The 18651-nt window shown below is 55.9% G+C and overlaps 1 protein-coding gene across 1 annotated transcript in view; it reads right to left on the bottom strand.

Moving 5' to 3' along the window:
- Positions 1 to 18339, bottom strand: part of DOC2B (double C2 domain beta) — a 29971-nt gene extending 11632 nt beyond the window's left edge. Inside the window, exons 1-3 of the mRNA XM_053995663.1 lie at positions 17820 to 18339; positions 7502 to 7581; positions 2405 to 2479 (exon numbers count right to left, since the gene is read on the bottom strand). Of these exons, the coding sequence (XP_053851638.1) occupies positions 2405 to 2479; positions 7502 to 7581; positions 17820 to 18153 (489 nt within the window). The 5' untranslated portion in view covers positions 18154 to 18339. The remainder of the gene's footprint in view (positions 1 to 2404; positions 2480 to 7501; positions 7582 to 17819) is intronic.
- Between the last annotated feature and the right edge of the window lie 312 nt (positions 18340 to 18651).

The following is an 18651-nucleotide window of genomic DNA, read 5'->3' as shown; positions in this document are numbered from 1 at the left end:
TGGTGATGAAGGGGACAATGGGTGCTGTCACTCTTCTGCCCCAGTGCTGGAACCCTCACTGGGGTGGCCCAAATCCACCCCTAATCCAGCAAAAACCTGAGGGGCAGGTGTCACAGCAAGTGGGCCCCTGGCTGGGTAATAAGTTACATAGACTCTGCATTTACAGAGAAGGTTGACTTATCTTTATTAAGAAACCCATTGCTCTTTTATATCTTAGTTTGCTATAGGTGGAATTGATTGGTCTTTTAATTAAAACACTATCATCATTGGCTAATTAAGAAACCACCCTTTGGTAAACAAATCTGTACAACACATTCTACATGTTCACAATACCAGGTGCAGCAAGTGAAGATAAGAATTGATTCTCATTCTTTTCTCTGATCTTCTCACAGACTTTTCCCAGAATGATGCTGGGAAAGTTGTGTTTCTCTCTGTGGCCAGAGAGCTGCTGCCACAGGCAGGGACACAGCAACTCACTCATTTCCAAACCATCCAACCCCTCGTCCTGCATCCTGAAAACAGCCAGCAAAACGGGAACCTTGGCAGAGCACAGACCAGGATTTCATTTAAGCAGTAGGAGAGAGCAAGGGAGGGAAAAAAATCCTTTCTGGATTAAATAAAAAAAATGCTGATTTGCTGTTCTGGCTGTTTGTTTGCACTCCTGCTCCCAGCACAGCTCTTGATCCTGCCTGACTCCAAACAACTTCCTTGACAGGTGTTTTGTCAGCACCAGCAGCTCCTTCCAGCAGCTCTGCTGAGCAGGAGGTTGGGGACAGCAGGGCTTGTGTCCCCTGCATGGATGGGACAACCTGGCACACAGCCACTCCCCAGCTCAGGGGACATGGATCTCCTTACTCCCTGAGCTGTCCTCACTTCTGGGAAGAGCAGACAAAAAAAAGGCTGAGGCTGCAGACTGGGCTTCTCCACCAGGCTCCCAGCCTGGCACTGCCTGGCAGAGCAGCAATTTTCCCTCTAATGAGGTGTTAGACAACTCAATCCCTGCCTCAGCTGCTGCTGGGCATAAGAAGCTCTCAGCACATCAATACCTCCAAGTTGTCTTGTGGATCTTTATGGGAAGCTGCTGCATTCCCCACCTTGGGTTCACGAGCCCTGAGTGTTGAGGACAGCAGGGAAGGTGCCCCAACGGCACCCACAGCCTGCTCAGATCTGCAGGTACCAGATCCTAATCCCTGGGGCTCCAGGGATTGGGAAGAAAAGTGGGAACATCACCCAGCTGCTAAACTGCTCTGGGAAAGGACACGAGTGAGATCGGAGGAGCTGAGCTGAGCTCCAGGAGTGCCTTTTTCTCCCATCTGGAATGACTCAGGAGTCAGCAACCAGCTCTGCATGGGGAATGAATCCAGCCCTGCTTCCCACACCACAAGTGCTCTCAAGCCCAAATCTGGGACAGAAACACCCAAGGGACTCAGGGTCTGTCCTGCTGCTGGAACAACTAGCCCAGGACAAATTCCCAATCCCCCCAGAGCTGCTCCCCTCTCCCAGGGCAGAGCTGTTTGGAACAAAGCACAGAGATGGAGCAGAGGGGGCATCCCCATGGCTTGTGGATCTGCAGCTCCTGTGTTCCCTCTCCTCCTGCCTCTCCTGCCTCCACCAGCTCCAGCAGAAATGCTAATCAATGGATTTGCAAAACATGGAAATGACTGATAATATTGCTGATGAAAGCGCTCCCGGCTCTGTTTGCAGCGGAAACTCAGAATGTGGTTAAAAACTCCCTCTGCCACCCTGAACATTAGGAATTAATCCAACTGAACTGTAACAAGTAAATACACCTTCCCCTCCCCACAAAAAAAAAGTATTTTCTTTCGTGTGGAATAAGAGTGCAATTAATATTCCTAACACACACATCGAGCATTTAAATTCCACATCCCCGTCACTTACACCGAGCTCTCACCACACATCAATATCTTTAATTACTCTTCTCTCCAGCAAGCGCTGAACCTAAGGAGATGGAAATATTTCCCTTATGATTTATACTCTGTTTTATTATGATCTGAGGGGTTTTAAATGCAAAAGAATAAGGGTGGAAAAAAAAAAAAAAGGAAATTAAAAGGGTCTGATTTGTTTATAGCTGAGGCTGTTTCACTCGGTGCTTCCCGGGGGCTCCTGGAATGCAGCATTCCCATCCTGGGCTCCCAAGGTAAGGAATCAGGGCTGGCACCTGGCTGCCAGCCAGTGGTTTCCCAGCAAGGCATTTTCCATCCCTGTAAGGATGGATTCAACCCCAGTTCTTACCTCCTGCTCTCTCTGAGCACCTTTCACTCAAGAAACTCAAGGTGTGGGTGCAGCAGCCCACAGCCCCTGGGTGAGGAGCTTCTCCCAGGCCTGATTTCCAGTGAGAAGCTGCAGCCCCAGGAAAGGAAGGAGAAGTGAAAAGGTTTCTCACCTTACTGGCTCCGGGGAGCAAGTGCAACTTGACGTAAGGATCAGCCAAACCATTGTGGTCCATTGGCTTCAGGCCCTGGAGAGGGAACAGCAAAAAGCAGGACTCAGGGTGGCAGTGGGATGCTGGGCAGGCAGGGTGGCCTCACGGAGCCCATCCTGTTCCCCTGGGCTCCACGGAGCAACTGTGGCTTCCCCAGGATTGGGGAAGGAAGGGAGAGTGGGTTCTGCAGGATCCAGGCTCAGCATTCCAATCTGTGCATTCCAGGAGGGGCTGGGGGAAGCTCCTCACCTGCACATGGCACCACCCACCCCTCCCTCCCTCCCTCCCTGCCAGCAGCCAGCTCTGCCACCCTCATCACGATTAATTTGGGGGTGAAGCGAATCAGTGCAGTGATTTCCCAGGTTTGAAATTACAGGGTTCTGTCATTTAATAATTGCTCCTGAGCAAACACACACCTCTGCTGTTGTGGTGCCACTTCCAGAGGGTGTGATAGCACCTACCTACTCCCAGTTATTAAGGAAGAGCAGCTCCAGGCCAGTGGGAGGCTGGTGCCAGCCAGATGCTGTGGTGTTCACAGAGAAATCTGGGGCTGCAGGAGCACCAATCCAAGGAAACACTCGCTGTGGCCATTCCTGATGGATTTTCTACAAGACCCTCACAGCTCTCAAAGGATGGTGTGGATCAAGTTTGTTATAGAGATGCAGAGGGAGGCACAAGCTGTGCCTCTGTTCCTCTTCTAAACCCCCTGAAAATTATCCAGGAGCGATGCACGAACCCAGCTCAAAGCCACACCTGCACGAACTGCATGGAAAAAAATCCCCACAGGGCAGGGAAGCAAGTCAGGAGGGTGAAAAATGGAACCTAATTTTCACCAGTGCTAAGAAGAAATGAGAATGGCTCCATCGTGGAAGTCCTTGGATTATTTCCAGCCTGGCTGTGGGATCCCTGCAGGAATTATTGCTGGATCAGAGCAGGGCTTCTCTGCAGAGGTACCCACCCAACCCTGGCTCCAGCCTGGGCATGGAGACAAGGCTGGGGGATGCTGAAGAGTCCTCACACCCTTTTTGTGAGGAGCAGAGTGCCTGGATGTTGAGTGTGTGCAGCTGCCAGGGATCCAGCAGCAGGGAAGCATTTGTATGGACTGCTGGTGGAATGGCTGCGTGCAGAAGGAATGCAATCATCCAGGATTTGGGCAAATCGAGCAGGGAGATGCTGGGAGAATCATTTCCATGCCTCACAGGTAGGGAATAACTCACCCAGCCTGACCCACAGCACCACAGGACCCTCTCTGAGCTGCACAGTTCTGCCCGGGATGCTCCTGACCTTGGGAGCGTCTCTGACTTGGAGCAAGGGCTCTGCTGCAGAGACAAATGTGCTGCCCTGGGGCAAGGGAGGCCAAACGGTGCCCAGCAAAGAGGATTTTGCTTCTACAGCAAAACCAAAAGGATAAAAATATCAGCAGTGAATGGAGGTGAAAGGGCTCTGCTTGAAGTGCAGCCTCTGGGGTGGTGCCTCTGGTCCAGCAGATGATGAGGATGGGCAGGCAGGGCAGGAAGGGGCTGGGCTGTCCCCAGACTCTGGAGGGAATTGCCTGCACAATCCACTGGTGCTCTCCCCAGCCTCCCTGGTCAGAGGTGCCCAACCTGCCCGGGCTGCACAGCAAATGAAATCAGAACCGAGCAGGCAGATTCCCAGGAAAATGGATGGAAAATGACAGGCAGCTCTGTAATTCACCCATCAATTCAGCTCAATTAAATTACCTTCTGAGGAGGCTATTAAAGGCTTTTTTAATAGATGTGCTATGGAAGATGGAGTGACAGGAGCCTGGAAAATGGCTCCTAATGTCACGTCTACCTCCCTCCCGTGTCACTTGATACGTGTTTGGCACAAACAGCTGAATTTAACGGGGCTCTGCTTTGCCAGGACCCCTCCCACAGGGAGGACCCCCACTGCTTCCCCTGGGTGGAGGGACCACCAGCCTGGAGCTTCTCCAAGAGGGATGAGAGGCAGAGAGGGACGAGGCACAGGGTGTCCCCTCAGATCCAGCTGGGGCATCTCCCTGGCTCCAACTGATTTTTGGAGCTGAGATTAAGTTTCATCTTTTCTCTTCCTCTACCCAACCCCAAAATCTCTGCTGCAATCCTACAGAGACCTCCAGCTCCCTGCAGCCCAGGCTCTGCCAGCTGCTCCCCGTGCCAGTGACATTTAGCTAATCAATAGGATTTAATTACAGCTTGGGCTAATCGGGCTGCCGATTAATGCCACGCTAGAGGCGTCCAGAAATCACAGGAGATGGATTCATTCCATCCTTCACCCCACAACGAGCTGCCTGCCCAAAAACCAGCCTGGATCATTGCCAGGCCGAGGCATCCCATTCTGAAAGGGGGCAAGCTGCATTTCCACCCTGCCAGCCCAGAGGAGCCTGACAGCTGGAGGAATTTCCCTGCAGTGATAAATATTTATGAGTTAATACATAAGTAATGCTCAGAGCAGACCTCCAGCACTCACCTCGGGTGGAAGGGAGGGAACAGCCCAATGCTCACTGGGGTGGAAACTCCTGGGTGTTTTCTGGCCAGAGGTGCAGGGAGAGCAGCCCAAGGATGCTCCAATGGGCAGCAGCTGCCTGGCATGGCCTGCCCGGAGCTCCTTCACCATTGCCCTACAGCCCCCTGAGCCTTGTCCCAGGCACCTTTCTCCCAAAAGCAGGAGACCACTGGAGCTATAGGACAGCACAGCCTGCTGTGCCTGTGCTGCTGCGTGCCCCTATAAATCCCCTATAGCAGGCTGGGCTCTGTAGGACTGAGCACAAAGCGAGACCCTCAGCGAAGCCATGGCATGGCAGGGCACAAAACCAGGTGCCTGCACATTCACCAGATCCTTTTTTCCATCCTATTTTCTAGGACGTGGTGATGCCCAGCACGTCCCAGCCCTGCCCACACAGCACAGCAGAGATCCACACAATCCCAGGGCTCGTGCAGGGCAGCAGGGGAGAGGGAGAGCCCTCCTGCCAGCCTGGCTGCTCCTGCAGTCCAGGAATGAGCTTCCACAATGCCCTGATTTATTCTCTATTGATCCGAGCTGAGCTACAACGTGTCTGAGTTCAGCCGTGCCTGAAGTGTGACGGGCGGGGCTGCTGCCAGCACCGAGAGCCATCAGTGCGAGGTGGCTGCTGCCAGCCTGGCTGCTCCTGCCTTTTCCTGCCTCTTCCTGGCTGCTCCTGCCTGTTCCTCCTTGTTCCTGTCTGCTTTTGCCTGTTCCTGCCTTCTCCCACCTGTCTGGTGACACCCAGAGTCTCACAAATGCTGCTGTGAACTTAGAGCCCTCAGAAACCCCTCAGATATTCCCAGGCACAGCAGCAGGGTGAATTCCCACGTGGAGTGGCTGTCCCAGCCTCCAGCAGCTGAGGGCTGCAGAGCAGGGAATTGTTGGTGGAGCACAACAGGTTGGATTGAACCTGCTGCTCCCCAGCAGTGACAACGGGACTCGTGAGGAACATCAGCAGACATGGATGTGCTGCAGATTAAAAAAAAAAAAAAAAAAAAAAAAAAAAAAAAAAAAAAAAAAAAAAAAAAAAAAAGAAAAAAGAGGGAAGTAAAATGAAGGGACAGAGGGAGGTTGTTTGGGGTTAGCAGAGAGAAAGAAAAACGTGTCTCACGTGGCTGAAGTAGGTTTGAAAGGCTGCTGGCAGCAACAGAGGCTCCAGGAGCTGCTGGAGTTGGGCACATCCTGAGGGCGTTTCCCTGGAGGGTGACACAGGTACCCCGGAGCTGGGCCAAGGGTAAATAACATCCCAGCACTGCTGGGGCTTTTCCCCCATCTCCTCCTCTCCTGCTCTGCTTGTACCAGCCCCGGAGCCAGCGGGGTCCTGGCCCTTACCTTTCTGTAGTCAAGTTTTGGCAGCTTTCCCCAGGCGAGAGATGAAATGAGAGCGAGCAGATGGCAATGTAAATAAAAGAGAAAAATGGGAGAATGAGAGCAGAATGGAAATGAACAGGACTCGAGAGCTTGAATGTCAGGGTGGCCAGGGGGGCTCTGCCCTCCCCGCGGGCAGGGGCGATGCTGGGGTACCCCCACACCCCTGGGTGGGCACAGCAGGGACCAGGGCACTCCTCTGTCAGCCCTGCCTGTGCTCTCGCTGATGTGAGATTTATCAGTTGCTGCCCAGAGCTCTCCTTCCTCCCTGTCTTCCACCCACTCCAAACCCAATTAGAAATCTCCTCCTTGGCACGGCTCCCGTGTGCGCCGAGGGAAGCCTGACCCGGCGGATTCACAGGAGACAGAGGGAAGCAAAGCCCTCTGTCTGCCTCAGCCCTGCCCTGCCCATCCTGCCTGGCACCTGGGGGTGCTGCCCTTGCCAGGAGCAGCTCCAGGAGTGCTGGGGCTGATCCCTCCACACCCATCCCCAAATTCCAGCTTTGGTGCTTGTGTTCCGGCCATGGAGAACGCCGGGGCGAGGGCTGCAAACAAGCCATGGAGGGGAGAGGAGCATCCTGTGGAGGCAAACAGCGTGGTCTGACCCTCTGGGGCTCAGCTCACAGCCTCTTCTCCTGCCTTCTGTGAAAACCCTCCATCCCTTCCCAAGATCCGCAGGGTCTTTTCCGCCCAGCCCACCCGGAGCCCTCGTTTCTCTGGTGGTCACTGGGTGATGCAGAGGGGATCCCAGCAGCACCTTCCACAGGCCCCGAGGCTGAACCAGGACCTCAGCTCCCTGTCTCTGCTCCCAAATGTGCAAAAAGCCCCTAATTGCCTCAATCACGCAGACGGCAAAGGCGCTGAGGCGCAGCACTTTGGGGCCGTGATTAGCAGCATTTAAAAGAGCCATTTATAAACCGACAGCCGGTGACAGTAAATAACAACATCGGGATGGGCTGCTGGAAAAAGCATCAATCCCAGCTCGTCACGGGGGGTGAGCAGCCGGGCTCCTGACCGCTGGGAACGCCCTGAGAGGCAGGGCTGGAGGGGAAGGACAGGGCAGAGGTGTTGGGATGGCAGCGGAGCTGGAAGCCGATGGAAGCCAGGGATGCTTGGCACAGCCATGGGTCGGGTTCCCATGGCACAGCCAGTCCTTGCTGTCCCCACAGCCGGGCTGGGCCCTACCTTGGCTTTGTTGATGGTGCAGTGGAGAGCGTTGTTCTCCTGATCGTAGAGCAAACTGAAATCCAGCGTCCCCAGCGTGGCTGCAAGGGAGGAGAGATGTGATTAACCTGCTGCACCCTGCAAAACACGGGCTGTTCTCGCTCTGAGCACAAAAGGAGCGCGTGGAGATGCTAAAGAACAGGCAGCAGGCATTATAAAACACAAAGCATCCTGCTGGGAGCCCTGTTATGAAACGTGGCTTCGTGCTGGGAGGCTGGTGGCCATTCCCAGGTTGGCTGGCACAGCCCTGGGAGAGGAGTGAGGGATGAGAGGATGCAGCTCTGCCAGCACTGCAGCCACAGCCTTTGCTTCCCTGGGCTTTCACCTGGGTTATCCCCATCCCTCAGCAGCCTGACTGCAGCCAGCAGCTTCCTGTCCCCCAGGAGATGAAGGATCTCCCCCGGGAAGATTTGGGAATGGCTGGGACACAGCTGAGAGCTGCTGTTGGCACACCCTCCCCTCCAGCGCCGCTGGCATTCCCAGAACGTGTATTTGTATAGTGACACCTTCAAACAAATGAGCCACCAGTGGGATCCCTTCCCAGCTCCAATCTGGCTGCAAACTGTAAATTAAACCCAGTGAGGTTTAATTTAAAATGGTTAAAATGAAAAACACCAAGAGCTTTTAATCAGCGCTGGGTTCCTTTATGGCATCCCCAGGATCCAGGAATGGCAGCGTCTCCTGGGAGGGGACACAGGGATGGGGCAGGGGAGCTGAACAAAACCACAAGAGCCTCAGCAGCAAAAGTCCTTTTGATTTGAGAAATTCTTTCCCTTTGGATGATCTGAGCACTAATCTCACTAATCCAAAGCAGAGGAAAAGCCTTAAAAAAGACAGGCTTCCCAAAAACATGGCTTAACCTTCTCCAAGGCTCCCAGGCCTGATTTGCACACCAAAGCCTGCACATGGAGCAGCCTCTCCCCTGGCTCAGCTTTACCTGCCACCAGCCTGGAACTTCCAAGGTGGCTCTGGACCCAGCAAACCCCACTTTTCCACGCCCACCTTCCCAAAAGAGTTTTGCCTGAGTGCTGCCCTGCCACCAAACACCATCCCACCGCTGTTCCCAAGGTAACTGCACCTTCCTGCCATGTTCAGAACGTGAAAAAATAAAAACCAGAATAAAATCCAAAATAAAAACCAGAACAGTTTTGCTTAATATCAAAGCAGGGTTTGCTGACTGGAGGGGAGTTGGACAAACTTTATGGGAGGAAATAAGGTGCTTTTTTTTTTCCCCCAGCACTGATAGCAGCAACTCCCCCCAGCACGGAGTTTAAGGATATTCAGGGGACCAAAACCTTCCTGCTGCAATTTCACAGTGATCTCCCAGCCCAAAGGCAAAGGACCTACAGGTTCACCTGCTGGCAAAAGGAAAAATCATTTCTCCCAAGCAAATATCTTGAGTTCAAAGCACAGTAAATACCCAGAGAGAGTTCTGCCAGAATAATGTACCCCCCTCGTTGTGCAGCAATTTCATGGCACATTAGCTGCTGCTCTGGGTAAGGCACAAATCAGTGGGGTTTTACCTGCCAGGGGAAGATGAGGGGTGAGGCCAAACCTGCTGTACCTTGTGCATCACCTGTGGCTCAAATGAGCATTTCCAGAGCAATTCCCAGCTAAACCCCCTGCCCATCCTGCAGGGAGGAAGGACCAGCAGTGCTCTGGGTGCTCTCAGCGACGGGCAGCTCAAGGATGGCAGCGTGAGAAGCTGGAGGCTCCACAAACCAAGTCAGCAAAACTTCCCAAATCTGCATTTTTCACTCAAGAGCGGAAGATGAAACCTCCGGTTTCAGAGCCTCATCATTTCCACCTGCCCTTTAATCAGCATTTCCTGCCAGCCCCACCGCTCGGCCCTCCGAGTTCAAGCTGTTATTTTATTTTTATCACAGAAGGGGGCCCGCAGTTCAGCCTGCTGGATTTGGCAATTTATAAAACAAATCAAAAAGCTTGGCAGGCAAAGAGAGTTCGGCCAGGAAATACTGACAAAGCCCCAGCCTGCCCCAGGGGTGAGGGCAGCGGGGAGCCCCGCTCCAGCAAGACAGGCAAAACCTAAAATCACCTTCACACAGCAGCAGGAGCTTGTTCTGCAGGTGGGGACTCGGGTCCTGCTCCCAGCTCTGGCAGTCCATAAACAAACACCCAGCAATTCCCATTCCTCCCGGAGCTGCCAGGGGTGAGAGGGCACAGCCAGGGGTGCAGGGCTCCAGTCCTGGCTCTGCTCCTGTCCTGGAGGGGTTTTCCTCTAAGCAGAGAGGGGTTTTTGTGGATGGTGAGTCTCAATTTCCAAGGGCGGAGGGATGTGGAAACATCAGCACAATGGGTGCTAAATGCTTAAAAATGTGGCTGTTTGATAAACGGGAGGAGGAAAAGTTTGCCAAAAAGGGGTTTGGCAGCCAAGGTGCTGCTGTGGAGCTGGAGGCGAGCACTGCCACCAGAGCCAGGAGCCAGCAGATGCCCAGGACTCACGGGACACATTAAGGACACGGTGACAGTCCCACAGCCTCTGGTACCTCCTGGGAATGCACAGCCAGGGATGGATCCAGCACAGACAAGGCTGGAGCTCCAGCTCAGGGCTGAGGAGGTGGCAGGAGACCTCCAGCTACACCAAGGGTAGGAGCCACCCCTGCACCCCACAAGAGCACCCTGTGAACTCCCAGGAGCCCCATCCCAGCCCTGTGCTCCTGCAGGGGTCAGCACAAGCCACCAGCACCAGCCCAGCACTGTCTCACTGCTCCCACTCCTGCAAACCCCAGCAGCACCTCCAGCCCTGGCTGTGGGAATCCTGCATCCCCAGCTGGCAGGATTGGGCCCAAAACCTCTGCAGAGCAACCTAATCCCCCTTCTTTAATTGCTTTCCCCCTCCCGCTCGAGATGCAGCTCGATTGTGATCTTAATTAGGGGAGCAAGTACCTAAAAAAGAAAAGGGCAGCAATTAGACTCAAAGCGCTGCTACCAGGATTATTTAACTCGACTGGGCTATTCTGAACACTGCCCTCTAATCACAGAGGCTGCAAATAAAAAATATAAATAAATGCCTTTGTCAGGCCTTACAAAGGCAGCTCGGCGCTCTCCAGACAGCAGGCAGGATGTATCATTATTATTACAATTATTCTGCTCCAATGATAAAATAACCATTAGGAAAACTGAACTCATTAGCAGGTTCTGACCCTCTTTCCTCTCCATGAGCTGGGAGAGATTGATGGGAAGGCGCTGGCCAGGGCCTGCCTTTTAACACAGGCTCTAAAAGGAAAAATAAATCTGACTTGCACGGGAAGGTGGCCTCTTCTCCCACTGACCTTTGGGCGTTTTGATTAATTCGGGGGGCCAGGGAATGATTAGAGGGCAGCAGAAGCAGCAGATGTGTCCGTGGGCTCGGGCAGCCCGCGGGCAGCCCGGCACAGCCCCGCGGAGTCGGCAGGAATTTATTGTTTATTGCTGCCATTTCCCGGCTGTGCCCAGGGTGAGGCGAGGCTGAAGGAGCTGCTGTTTATACCTGTGGGATGAGAGGCAAAATGTGGTGATGAATCTGTGCTCTGCTCCCTTCCCCAGCCCCTGTCCTTGCAGGGCCGTGCTGGGTGGCAGAGCCGCCCTCTCCGTAGCCTGGGATGCTCCAAGGAAAAGAGTTGACATCCCAAGACATGGAAGAGCCACTGACACTCCCAGAAAAAGCTTCAGCAAAGCCTGGGAGTGATGACAGAGCACACTCCTTACTTTCCCAAGGCAGGTGTGACTGCCATTTGATAGCCCAGCAAAGCTCTACACCAGGAGAAGTTGAGGTGTGCACACAAAAACCCCACTATAGAACTAATTAAAAAGAAGTCCAAAAAGCATTAAGTCCCTCTGCTTATCAGCATTGCTGCTCCCAAGATAATCTGCTCACGGATTTTGTGCCAGGGAGATCAGAGTGGAGCGGTAAAAAGACTGCTGGGGATTGTCTGGATTAGCTCTCCCTTACAGAAAGCACAGGTTCAGTAACCTTCAGACTGGGTATTTTTTAATGCACTATAAAAGATAGGTCCCTATTCTTCCATTGCTTTAATTTTCCCTTGCAATGGAGATAATTTTAAAGGTCCTGAAAGGCAGCAAGTAATTCTGTGCACTTACAGCCCCATATAAAATGTTGGTAAATGACTCCTCAGGAGGAACAGAAATCATCTCCTGCCATTTCCGAGCCAGGCTGCTGGAGAACATTTTGGTGGGTGGCTGTGTGTGTGCTCCTGCCTCCCTGGCATCCTGACCACACCCAGTGGCACACGATGGGGCAGAGCTTGAGGTGTGGCTCCATGAGGTCTGGAAAACGCTCAGGGTTATCCCTGGAAAGCAGCACCATCGATTCCTGCACAGCCCAGCACCCGCAGCATTCCAGCCTGGGCACAGATCCACTCAGGATGCTGCCGTGCAGCCAGGGATGGATCCCAAAGGTGCTGAGCTGAGGAGCTGCAGGCCCTGAGGGCTGCAAACCCCCTGATGGCAGCACGGACCTCTGGCATGAAGCTCCAGCCACGGCATCACCGCGGGATCCGGCGTGAGCTGGGAAAGGTGGTGGAGGTGGCTGGAATGGAGTACATCTGAAAGCTGGCATTACCATCAGCTGTCCCATGATAGCAGATCCTCTGGGAGGTCTTGGGACATGTCCCAGGGGCAGCACAGCATATCTGGGCATGAACATTCCCACCAGCATCACAGGACTCTGATCTGTTGCTGCCGGCAGGGCAGGACATTCCCAATCCTACAAAAAACCCCAGAAGGGACCAGATCCAGCACACAGGCAGGAGACCTTCCCTCCTCAGCAGATCCACAGATGTGGCTGAATCAGCAGGATCAGGAGCAAGGAACAAACAACTTTTCTCTCTTGCAACTGTTCCCTGCCTGGCAGTGGGTTTTTCACTTAAAATCTGCAGCAATTAATATTTCTTCATTTTGGAGACACGGCGCCAGTCCCTGGTAAGCTCTGGAGCAGGGAGCTGCTTCTTCAGGAGGTTGGTTGATGGATGCTCATCAGCTCTTCTGTCTTCTCCAGGAGGAGTGTTCAGAGGAACACTTATCTGCTCAGAACAGTTCAGAGATGCAATTATGTTTTACAGCACTAAATGGTCCCTGATGTCAGCAGCAATTAGACTTTCAGCAATTTCAGTTTAGAGATGGCCTTCAAATCTCTCCCGCTCTCCTCCTTTAATGAAGTACAGTATTGCAATTAACAACCCCCCAAAATTGCCTTCAGTGTTAAATACAAAGAGGAGAGATCTGGGAACCCCTTGAGCTCGAGCTTGGTGGAACAAGGGGTGTCAGTCCTGTCTCTCCTCCTGGAACTGGGAAAGGTGAAGAGCTGGGCAGGCTGTGGGAGGAGGGAACCTCGTTATCCAGCAGCTGTGTGGCTCCTTCATTAGCAGAGGTGCCAGAGGCCACAGCCCATATGCTGCTTGCATGGGTGTTGGAGGAGGGATGCCCAGACAGACCCTGCTCACCCTCGTGTGCTTTCCTCTCCTGGTGCCCCGTGTTCACCTCCAGCACTTCAGGGCGTCCCTGGCTGTGGGCAATGCCTGGGAAGAGGAAGGCTCCTCGGGGGACCAGGATGTGCAGCCTGCACCTGGATCACTGCTGGGATGGTCAGCAGGAAGGTGAGAGAGCTCCCCCACACCAGCACATCCCAAATATCCATCTGTCCCACAGGAAAGCAGAGAGGAGCTAATCCAGAGTCACGCCCTGGGACACCTCGGTGTGACACTGCCCGGTACCTGCTGCACACATTCCTCCAGCACAGGCAGCTCGGGCTGTGCTCTGCTTGGCAAAGCCGTGCTCTGCTGAAATCAGTGGTGGTTTGTTTGGTTTCCTGAGTGAGAAAAATACTTCTTTTGGCCTTATCTGGATTGAAAAGACGATTCAAAGCTTATAAATAGCAGCTGCAGCATATGCTAAGGAGCAGTGTTTCAGAAGCAAATACCCTGCTCGTTCCTCGCCGTCTCCTCTGCCTCCCCCTGTCTGGCCAACAGCACTGCCAGGTGACTTACAAACCCTGCACCCCTTCAGACCTTCCTCCTCCTTTACGTCTTCAAACAGCCAGTAATTAATATCTCCATGATGGCTTTGCCTGCCTAATTATCTTCTTTGCTCAAAATAAGAGTCTTCCTAAATAACTTGTGTGGCGCTGCAGGCGTCACGAGCCGCCGCGCACCAGGGCTGGCCTCTCAGCTGCACTTTGGAGAAGTGGTTTTCATGCTGCTGCAGCTCCAGAGCTCAGGAGGCTGCCCTTCCATGGATAAAACTGGGCAAGAGGTGGAGCTGGATGGGTTTGTGCACAGAGGAACAGTCCCAGAGCGCTGGCAGGAGGAGGATGGGGCAGCATTTCCAGGGATTCCGGCTCCCGCTGCAGCCCGTGGCTCCCAGGCTCTCTCCTCACCTGAAAACCCAGAGCCAAACACATTTGGAGGAGGGAAGGAATTCCAGTGTGACCAGAGCCTCTTTCCAAAGCCAAACAGCAGCTCAGGGAACTGGGCATTTCTCCAAGGGCTGGAAACTTGACTGCCTGTTAAAGGAGGATGGCTGCTCCCTCCAGGGCTGTCCCCTGTGAGAAGCCCTGGCAGTGCTCCCTCTCAGGGACTGCCTCTACCTCTGCTCATGCAGGGGTTTCAGTCACCTTTAAAAATCCCTCAGGTACAAATTCCTGCTGCTGCTGTGGAGGGGAAGGTGCAGGCAGTGGAGGGGCAGCAGCATTTGGGTGAAATCGGTGGAGATGGGAGGCGAGAGCCAGCTCCTCACAGGTGGCACATTGCCATCTAGCTGGCATTTGCTTATTTTCCTTGCAAACCAAGTTTCCCTGGCACTGTGCTGCCCGGCGGGGTGGGAAGCATCCCTGGTGGCTGGGGACCCCGGGGACCTGCTGCTGTCACAGGGGAGCCAAAAATGAGGCGACAGCCGGGTGTCTTGAGGCAGCAGGAGCTAATTCCCCCTCCCCAGCCTCCTGCCTGGTCCTCTCAGCTCACAGCAGACGCTGGTCCAACAGCACCAAACCATCCTTCTGCAGCAAATGCACATTTCCCACTTCTCCTGCCTCATTCCTTCCACCTCCTCAGCAGTTCTTTGGGGACAAACCTGCTGCAGGAAGGGTCCTGCTCTGTCACTCCCTCTGCCAGGGTCTCCCAAGGGCCCTGGGATGGCAGTGGGTGCCCACCACAACCCTGCACACCCTCACAGCAGCACTGCTGGCAGGTCTGATGGGAAGAGCTGGCTCCATTAAATTCCCAGTGATCCCAGAGCCAGCCCAGATGTCTCCACTCATTATCTGCTGTGTTGGTTCCCTGCCTGCTCCCTGCCACTCGCTGCATTCAACAGGCTGCTGGAGAGGTGTCCAGAACCACAAACCTGAGCCTCCCATGGCTGGCCCCACCTGTCCTCCCACCTCAGCCAGGTCCCTGCCCATCTCTGGGAGGATTCCCTCAGCCTGGGGGTTCTCAGTTTTCCAAAGCACCGATTCCATGCACTCACTCACGTTCCCCCTATCACATCCCTGCTCCCTGCAGATGCCACACCTGGGTCAGGCCACCCTGCTTGGGTGGCAGCAGACACTGCAGTTCCCACGGGCTCCACAGACACTACAAGGTTTGCTGGTGGGGTCTGGAGCACAGCTCAGCAAAGGATTAAAGAACAGGGTGCAGCCAGCCAGCCCACATGACCTACCTTGGTCCTGCCAGGGTATGAATTCCCTGCTGGAGTCCTGGAATTCAGGCTGGGATGGCAGCTCAGATCCTGCTGGAAAAACCCCAGAACGCCCAGGCTGGAGCAGTAACTCCAGGCAGGAAGGAGCTTGGGGAAACCCAGACAATTGCTGCATTTCTCCAGGCAGGGGCAGCTCTCCTCCTCCCACCCAGCAGCATCGCTTTGCCATGGGAGGGGGGAAACCCACAGGCAGGTGGGACAAACAGGAGGGAGCCGTTCAATCCTCCTCCTCCTCCCGATGGATCCTGCCACGGCAAAATCCCTCTCCCTGCACCTCTCCGGGGCTGGGCTGGGAGCATCTCTGAGGAGTGAGGCAAGATGTGCCTGGCAGAACCTTGATTTGTGGGTGCTGCATCCCCAGAGACCCCCTGCACCCCGTGTGCCCCCCAAGGGGACTGAAACCACCAACACCCCAGCGCTGTCCTGACGTGCAGGCACAGACAGGTTCTCCAGGGGAAATTTAGTGCAGGTGACTAATGCAGCAGCCCTGAATCACCCTCCAGAGATGTGGGGGAGCTCAACGACACTCCCCAGCGTGGCTGATGGCTCCAGTCAGGCTGCACGGATCCCCTCCCTGCTCCCAGCCTGGGGAATGGGTACAGGCAGCTCTTGCCTGGATTTACAACTTGGCTGCTAAACATGGGGGAGTGACAGTCTCATCCTGCACATTCATGCCAGCCAGTGTCCTCAGGGTGTCTGGGCCACCCCGTGCTGTCCCCAGAGATGTGATACCAGCACTGCCACCTCCCTGCTCTGCTCCTGGCACCGCTGTGCCTTTGCCAGCCAAAACCCCACCACACCTCTGGCAAAACAGCCTCAGCAGTTTTGCCTGACACCTGTTACGCTGCAGGAAACACTTCCTAACACCAGCCTGGGTGAGAGAAACACCCGCCGGCCCCGGCGCGGAGCCAGGCTGCTTCCAGCACCCAGGATCCAGGATTCAGCACCCAGGATCCAGGATTCAGCACCCAGGATCCAGCACCCAGCACCCAGGATCCAGCACCCAGGATCCAGCACCCAGCACCCAGGATCCAGCACCCAGGATCCAGCACCCAGCACCCAGGATCCAGCACCCAGGATCCAGCACCCAGCACCCAGGATCCAGCACCCAGCACCCAGGATCCAGCACCCAGGATCCAGCATCCAGCACCGCCGAGGGATAAATGCAGAATGCAGCGCCCTGGGCAATTTCCATGCGAGTCACCCAGAGAAAACGCTGCACTCTGGGCCCCCAGTGCTTTGGGCCACACACCCCCCTGGCCATGCAGCCCGGTTTCTCCCGTTTCTACTGCCACGGCGAGCAAAGACGACGGGATAATTAGAGCAGCTGATGACCCAAAGCCGGTTAAAGTCCCCGTTAACTGCCCGGCTGGGACAAACGCGGCTTAGCAGAGATGTTCTCCCTGGCAGTGCCAGAGCTGTCGCCTCTCCACGGAGAGCGTGACCCCGACACCAGCATGGGGACAGAGAGTGTGCCAGTTTGGGGCTGGCACCCAGCACCAGCCTCTCGCAGGGCTGTGCCCAGAGGGGGACACGGGGACAGCAGTGCCACCCTGCAGCAGCGCAGCCCTTCGGGAGCCCTCCTTGGGGTCACACTCTGGGGTGTGGAATAAATGGCAGCAGCCCGGTGGCCGGCAGCGAGGCAGCGATGCCGAGGCAGGGCTGTGACATTTCTGCGAGGGGAAAGCCACCGCCTGCCCGGCGCTGGGCCCTGAGCAGCTCAGCCTCCCCTTCCCCCAGGATGAGCACGCAGCAGCGCTCAGCAGCACCCACTCCCTTCTCCCCGGCATCTCCCGGCTCCAAACTTTGTGCTCAGCCCCTCGCAGGATCTGGGCCCCGAAGGCCGGGCTGAATCGAGCCCTTGGGGTTTCTCTAACTCCCAGAAAAATGGGGTTATCCCGGCGGCCGGGGCCGGCAGAGCCAGGCAGAGGCTGCCTTGCAGCTCCACGGCGCCGGCTGGGAAGGACGTTTTGGGTGGGGAGGGGTTAACCCTTGCTGCAAACACCTGCATCCACCACAACCCAAGCCCTCTGCTCCAAAAAGGCCGCCCGGTCTCCTGCAGGGCTCTGTGAGGAATGGAGGGATGACACGCCAGAGTTTGCCGAGGGAGAGGGCAGAGCTCGCCGGGCCGATGTCATTCCCGACAAATCTCCCCGCCGTGGAGCCGGGCGATGCTGGAGCGGATCGCCAGCTCATCAGCAGGGTGGCTGGAACAGCCTGCACCACCGAGCCGGATTCAAAGGGTCTGAGCCCAGCCGGAGGGCTGGAGGCACGGAGCCGAGCGGGGACGAGGCAGAGGAGTGCACCAGCCACGACAGCAACTGGTGGCTCTTGGGAGACTTCCCTACTTTGGGTTCAGCAGCCAGCCTGGCTGCGGCACGGACACTCCCAGGGCCCCCTCCACCCCGGAGCAGCCTCCCCGGCTACACCTGGGGGCTTCTCGCTGCTGCAGTGCGATGCCAGGGACGGCCAGCGCGGCTGGAAGGGCTCCCCAAGATGGGCAGCCAGCCCTAACACCCACCCGTGCCCTCAGCACCGAGCAAACTCCCACGGAAACTTAGGAACTCACTGCAATCGTCGGACTCGTAGCCCTCGGGGTCCACCACCTCCTCGGGCGCTTGGCTCTTGGCCGGCTGCTCTGCGGGCGTCGTTCCGTGCGCTCCGAAGAGCTGGTCCACATCCTCCTCATCCTCGCGGGGAGCCTCGGCGGGGCTGACCGAGGGCTGGCTGACCGCGGGGCGCAGGGCGCTGCTGCTGCGGCCGACGGCGGCGGGGAGCCCGCGGGGGAAGCGGGGGAAGTAGTCGGAGATCTGCTTGATGGGTTTGATGGGGCCGGGGCAGACGTCAATGGCCATGTGCTCCTGAATACTTATGGTCATTTTCTCTCCTTTTCGGAGTGTCATGCATGCGGCTGTCGCTGCCGAGCCCCCCCCGGAGAAGCCCGGACCGTGCGGGAGAGGGAAGTTTCTGCCGGGGGCTGCGGAGGCAGGTGAGGAGGAGGCTCCGGCGGGCCCCTTACGTGGTTGTCGCGCCCTGAGCCTCGGTCGCCGCACGCATGCTGCTGCTGCCAGCCCTGGCGCTCGCACGGCCCCTGATCCTGCCAGCGCTGCCTGGGAATAAATGAGCGAGACAGAGAGACGGATAAGAGGCAGGGGGTGGGCTCTCGGGTGATGTCACCAGCTAGCAACAAAGCGGTGCCCAGCAGCGGAGGAATGAGGGCTGCGGCCGGCCTGCCACACGGCCACCAGCGTGGGCAGCCACCCTGCCCCTTCCCCAGCCCGGCCCCGGGCCCCCGAGCCCGGCCGGCAGAAGTTGGGGTGATGGGGTGAGGGGAGGTGGGCTTTGATCCATCTCCCTGGCAAAGCAGGGCTGGTCCCTGCCAGACCCCTCCGGGGGCTGAG

Source organism: Vidua macroura, chromosome 20 (assembly GCF_024509145.1).
Source record: "Vidua macroura isolate BioBank_ID:100142 chromosome 20, ASM2450914v1, whole genome shotgun sequence".
Classification (NCBI taxonomy): Eukaryota; Metazoa; Chordata; class Aves; order Passeriformes; family Viduidae; genus Vidua; species Vidua macroura.
The sequence above is the reverse complement of the archived record's forward strand: the minus strand, read 5'-3'. Positions and strand labels throughout refer to the sequence as shown.